At 61.9% G+C, this 6,446-nt stretch overlaps 1 protein-coding gene across 1 annotated transcript; it reads left to right on the forward strand.

The window, feature by feature from the left end:
* The first annotated feature begins 1,467 nt into the window (after nucleotides 1–1,467).
* Nucleotides 1,468–6,446, forward strand: LOC120882273 (tryptase-2-like). Its single transcript, XM_040266203.1, has 7 exons — nucleotides 1,468–1,481; nucleotides 2,121–2,277; nucleotides 2,357–2,376; nucleotides 5,228–5,413; nucleotides 5,522–5,787; nucleotides 5,911–6,074; nucleotides 6,149–6,446. The coding sequence occupies exons 1-7, from the start codon at nucleotides 1,468–1,470 to the stop codon at nucleotides 6,311–6,313; spliced, it is 972 nt and encodes a 323-aa protein (XP_040122137.1). The 3' UTR covers nucleotides 6,314–6,446.

Genomic DNA, 6,446 nt, shown 5'->3' on the forward strand with positions numbered 1-6,446 from the left:
CCCATCTGCCCTCCTCACCTCACGGCCTCCTGACCCCTGCCTCCCCCCGCCCACCATCCATGTGACACCTCCTGTCCTGCCTCCACCCTGCTGGGACACCAGCCTGGCTCTGGGGCCCTCTTGTCCCTGGCTGGCTCTCTTGAAAGCCCTAGGGGTGTACTCAGCTGGATTTCTCAGGTGAGCACCCTTCAAAACAGGCAGGGGCTGCCTGGGCCCCATCTCAGGGGTCCCTCCAGCCGACCCTGGTCACTGATTCTCCTGCCCCCACACCAGGCCTCCTGTGCCCTGGGAGGGGTGGCCTGGGCTCCAGTTCTCACCACCGCAGTGCCTCCCCCAAGGCCACCTTCCTAGGTGTGTAGTCCCCATGGGCTCAGAGCGTAGGTATAGCCTCTATCGTCCTGATTTGTCAGCTGATCAAACACAGAGCGGGCTCTGGGCCCAGGGTTGGCAGGGAGGAGACAAGTCTGCCCCCCACTGCTTCTGTCCCCCACCACCGTGGATCATCAAGCAGCTCCCCACCCAACCCCGAGCCTCAGCTCCCCACACCTAAGGGGGCTGCTGATCTCGAGCTTTCCAGAGGACACGCAGACTGTGCTTAGGAGCTGGGCAGGGGACTGGGGCAGGAAGGAAGGGCAGGAAAGTCCCAGCCCCTCCCAGGGACCTAATCAGCTCAGTCATCAGGCCCTGGCCAGGCAGATAACCGTTAGGAAGGGGCTGCCCCAGGCTGGGCAGCTGGGGCTGTGTCCATCTGATCTGCAGTGGGGCCCACGGGATGCGGGGACGGGTGGGCACAGACACGCCAGTCACAGGGCTGAGCTGGGCCTCAAACCCTATTCTGTATTTCTTTTTTTTTTAATGTAATTTTTTAGAACGGGTTTATTTTGCATTAAACTCTCCAAAGCAGTGCAGACGCACCCGTGAACTCCAGTGACGGTGACACTGAGGCTCCTGGGTGCTCCCAGGGACACAGCTAGGGAAGTGCAAGGGTCTCACACGAGAGCACACACAGGCACACACATGCACACATGGGCTGGCATGTGAACACAGACATGTACACACATGCACAAGGGATCACACACATGCACACACGGGCTGACGCGTGAGCGCACACACGGGCTCACAGCCCCTGGATTTACTGAAATGTACAGATCAGTGTCTACACTGAAGCCACCAGTTTTCCCCAAGCCCAGCTCCACACCTCAGGGTTTACTGCAGCCCCGTCTCCTATCTCCTGCCTTCTCCGGTGGGTAAAACTCAGTTCTGCCCCTAATCCATCGACTTCTTTGGTCAGTGCCCACGTATCCATTACCCTCCCATCTCCATTAGCCTTGCCTGAACACAAGCCCTTTTGCTCCAGCTGACACCCTCCTCTCTTTTCTGCAACACTGACCCCTTCTCCAGCGAGCGCCCACCCAACTGCCCAGCTCAGAGGGACACGGGAGGCAGTGGGCCGAGCCTGGGGTGACCATGAATTTCAAAGGGTGAGTGGCAGCATCTCCTCTCTGCACTTTCCTGATGAGGAAGAAGGTGCTTCACCTTTGAGGAAGCGTCTACACAAGCTGCTGCTCCTTTAATCAGTTGGGTGTCGTCTGAGGGGTTGTAAGCCTCCTCCTCTCCCCGCTTTACCTGGCTCTTGCCTCACAGATATCCTTCTCAGTGGGTGGGTTACACTTTCACTTTCTTAATGGTGTCCCTCAGAGTGTAAGTTTTCAATTTGGCGAGGTCCAGGTTCTTCTGACTCAGAAACTCACCAGCTCTTCTGTTTCTCTTGGGGGTTTCCGAGTCTCCTCGCCTTCCTCCAGGTCAGGGTTTCCCGCTATAGTTTCTCTCCCGGGTTTTACAGTCTTATCGTCTACACTGAGGCTTAGGGTCCCCTGTGAACAGTTTCTCTGTGTGTGCTACAAGGCGAGCACCAAGGCTCACTTCTCTTCCCACACAGATGACACAGTTGTTCCAGAAACAAGTGCTAGGAAGGTCCCCCTCTCTGTCTCCTGAAAATAGGGGACTGTTTCTGAGTCTCTTTCCAGGCTACTGTCCCAACACGCTGGACATCACCCTGCACTGATAACACCCTCTCACGGCCGCTGCGGGTGCCTGGCATCCCGTGTGTGACTCTGCAGCACAGGGCTGCTGCCCCTTCCCCCTGTAGAGCGCCCCCCGATCCGAGCCTCCCCCGCTGCCCTGCAGACCACCAGCCAGGACGACCCGACCCAGAATGCAGCCGCTATCGGTCGGCTGGACGTGCTGCTTCCCCGGGACACCAAGGAGGTCGGGCAGGTGAGCCCAGGCTTGGAAAGTGGAGGATGAGGACTCCCCCGCTCTCTGGCCTCCTGGGCCTACACCATTCTGCCCACAGGACAACCTAGCGGACCTCTGGTCAGCTAGTACCTGACTGCAGGTGAGCTGGGGGAGGGCTGTGGCCGTCCTGACTGGCCCACATCACGGGCTCTCCAGGCTTCCTGCTCTCTGACCCTCGACCCGTGACCCCTCCCTGGCAGGGAGAACACAGGCCATAGGCTGGGCCTGGGGCAAGAAGCTCTGGGTCCAGTCCACCTCAGCGTTTCTTCCTTGTGGGAACTGAGGCCACGGTCACAGGCAGGAGAGGCCGCAGACCTCAGTGCCCCAGGTCCAGCTGTGCTCCCCACGCCCTCCTCGGAGGTCCCAGCCCCGAGCCACAGCTGCAGTCAAACCGCCACTCTGAGACCACGACCTGGTGGGCAGGTCAGGGATAGCCGGTCAGCTGGTCCCTCCTGACGCACACTCACCAACTCCGATCTCCTCCACACTGCCCCTGTCACTCCCAAAGACCACCCCCGGGGAGACCTGCCCCCAGGTCCGTCTTCCCCAGGGCAGCAGGCCTCTCACCCGGGGTGGCCCAGCCCCACTTTCTCTGCATCACCCTGTCCTTAGCAGACTGAGGCTCTCAGGGCATCCCCCTGGGAGTCCTCCTCCTGTCCTTTCTCACTTCAGGTCCCACCACAGGCCAGTGGCTTGTGATACCTGGGGAGGCAGGACCCCCATCCCTGGTCCCAAAGACCACAGCCTCAGACAGAGACTCCCCCTGGGGCTACCCTGGGGGCTGAATGCACTGACCAGCTTCACTCATCACTTATTCATTCTGCAGTTGGGAATCCACAGGAAGCTCAAGAGGCCACTGGTTGAGGGCTGCTGAGGACAGGACACCATCGGCCGACAGCATCGCTTCCCCAGCCGGTGGGACACGTGGGATGCATCCTCGCAACACGGGGAAGTGCATCTCAGAACCTTGCAAACTGGACCCCAACGTGATCGCCCAATATATACCGCATTTTCATTAACTAGGTAGAATCTTTTTAGGTTAAAAATGGTCATTTACATTTCTTCAAGGAATTATTTATTTATTTGGTTATTACTGATTTTGTACAAGGGGCTTAAACTTATTGCTGAATTTCAAGAGGAGGAGGTGGTCGTCATGAACCAAGTATACTCAGTTGAGAGGGTCCTCGGGAGGACTCACGTGGGGTCTGTCCACACCATCCTATCACCTAGCCCCGCCCACATCCCAGGCCTGACCAGGTATTAGTCCAATGTCAGCCAATCAGAATAAGCACATGCTTAAGCTGCTGATTGGCCCTCTTCCCAAGGCTAAGCCAATCAGAGCTTCCTTTGGAGGTAAAGCTCTCTGGAGCTCCCTAAGCCTTGTCTGGTCCCCTAGCAGGCTCTGGGCATCAGAATGTCACTGTTGTCCCTGTTTCCCCCCTCCCCGCCCCCGCACCCGACCGTGGGCTCCTGAAGTCCCATCTCCATCAGCCTGCTGCATGGGCCCGGATGCAGCACCTGGAGGCCCTGGGATGAATTGTTGACAGAATAAGTGACCAGGGTCGGCTGGAGGGACCCCTGAGATGGGGCCTGGGCAGCCTGTCTTCCTGCCTGCCTCCAGGAGTGCCGACCCCCAGAAATCCAGCTGAGTACACCCCTAGGGCTTTCAAGAGAGCTAGCCCGGGACAGGAGGACCCCAGAGCCAGGCTGGTGTCCCAGCAGGGTGGGGGCAGGACAGGAGGTGCCACATGGATGGTAGGGAGGGGGAGGCAGGGGTCAGGAGGCCGTGAGGTGAGGAGGGCAGATGGGCTGCAGAACCGGGTGACCGGCAGGCCCAGGGGAGAGTGAGGAGGCGGGGTGGGTGGACAGGGATGGGGCTCACCCGGCCTGCAGGCGGGGGACGGGGGTGCTGGGCCTGGTGGGGGAGTGTCCAGGGAAGGTGGCTCTGGCCTCTCCTGTCCCCTCCCCATCACATCCCTCGGGCTGTCCCTCTGTGATGGCACTCAGATCCCCAGATAACAAGGCTCCGCTGATGGTAGAGCTAACTTCTCAGATAACAGCCAGAGATGGATATGGGACCACATGGAGGAATCGGGGCTGTTGGTGTGGACGGGGGTGGCAGGGCCCCTTCCTGACCAGATGGACTCACTCTGCTCTGAGTCATCCACTTCCTCCCCCACTCCCCTGGATTGGAGGACCCGCCCCCTCCTCTGACCCTGTCGTTGTCTGTGAGGATAAAGGGGCAGAGAGAGCGGGCTGGGCAAACGCAGCCTGGACCTGCCAAGGTGAGCCCCCCAGCAGGACCCTGACACTGGGTGTCACTGTGCAGCCAGATGGCCGAGCACTGAGGCCCCAGACCCCCGGCCTGGACAGACCCCCTGATCAAGGGCCGAATGCCACCGGACCTCAGACCCCAGACCCCACACCCCAAACCCCCAGACCACAGACCCCACCCCTCACCCCAGACCCCACCCCGCACCCCCAGACCCCAGACCCCAGATTCCAGACCCCAGACGCCAGACCCCACCCCACACCCCCTGACCCCGGACCCCAGACCCCAGATTCCAGACCCTAGACACCTCACCCCCAGGACCTGCACCCCCAGACCCCACACCCCCGACCCCACACCCCCAGACCCCGCACCCCCAGACCCCTTACCACAGACCCCACACCCCATTTCCCCAGACAACACACCCCCAGACCCCTCTCCGCAGACACCATACTCCCAGACTGCACACCCCCAGACTCGCACCCCCAGACCCCTCCCTGCTCCTTCCAGATGCTCCATCTGCTGGCACTGGCCCTCCTGCTGAGCCTGGTTTCCACAGCCCCTGGTGAGTCCTGACCCCAGGCCCACGGGGTCTCTGCCCGCCCCCACCCTCACAAGCCCAGGTGTGGGTGGTGGGTTCGGAGGAGCCCAGGGTTGAAGGCTTTCTGCTCCAGCCCCAGGCCAGGCCCTGCAGCGCGCGGGCATCGTCGGGGGGAAGGAGGCCCCTGGGAGCAGGTGGCCCTGGCAGGTGAGCCTGAGAGTCAGCCGCCAGTACTGGAGGCACCACTGCGGGGGCTCCCTGATCCACCCCCAGTGGGTGCTGACCGCAGCCCACTGCGTCGGACCGTGAGTCTCCAGGGGACCTACCGGTGGGGTGCGCCTGGGGCTCCACCCAGGCTCCTGGGTGTCCCGAGGGTGGCTCAGCTCTGAGTAGGGGCCCGTCTCTGTCCCCAGGGAACGCCAGGACCCCTCAGACTTCAGGGTGCAGCTGCGGGAGCAGCACCTGTACTACCAGGACCGGCTGCTGCCCATCGGCAGGGTCATCCCCCACCCCAACTACTACAGGGTTGAGAACGGGGCGGACATCGCCCTGCTGCAGCTGGCGGAGCCTGTGAACATCTCCTGCCATGTCCGGCCGGTCACCCTGCCCCCTGCATCGGAGACCTTCCCCCCAGGGTCGCAGTGCTGGGTGACGGGCTGGGGCGACGTGGACAATGGAAGTGAGTGTCGGGGACCCCAGGATGGGGTGGGGCCAGGCTCCAGGCTCTGGTGTTTCCCCTGGGGACCAGGGTCCCCACCACCTGCTTCCCCCTGATACTGCCTCCCTCCGCCCCTCCCCACAGGGCCCCTGCCGCCCCCATTCCCCCTGAAGCACGTGAAGGTGCCCATCGTGGAGAACAGTGTCTGTGACTGGAAGTATCACTCTGGCCTGTCCACGGACTACAGCATACCCATCGTGCAGGAGGATAACTTGTGTGCTGGGGACGGAGGGAGGGACTCCTGCCAGGTGGGTCAGCAAACCCGCAGCCCCCACCGCCTGGCTTTGAAGCCACACTGACCCCCCCCCACCCCACCCCACAGGTCGACTCTGGAGGGCCCCTGGTCTGCAAGGTGAACGGCACCTGGCTGCAGGCGGGTGTGGTCAGCTGGGGCAAGGGCTGTGCAAACCCCGACTATCCCGGCATCTACACCTGCGTCACCTCCTACCTGGACTGGATCCACCAGTACGTCCCCCAGGAGCCCTGAGCCTGGTCCCCAGGCTGCCCCCTGGGTCAGCGGAGGAGCTGGCCCCCTCTGTCCCCTCCCCACTGCTTCCGGCCTAGGAGGTGACCTTCCCCCACCTTCACCGGCCCCCTGCCCCAAGCCCACCCCCGATGAC

This window comes from Oryx dammah, unplaced genomic scaffold (genome assembly GCF_014754425.2).
Source record: "Oryx dammah isolate SB20612 unplaced genomic scaffold, SCBI_Odam_1.1 HiC_scaffold_2, whole genome shotgun sequence".
NCBI lineage: Eukaryota > Metazoa > Chordata > Mammalia > Artiodactyla > Bovidae > Oryx > Oryx dammah.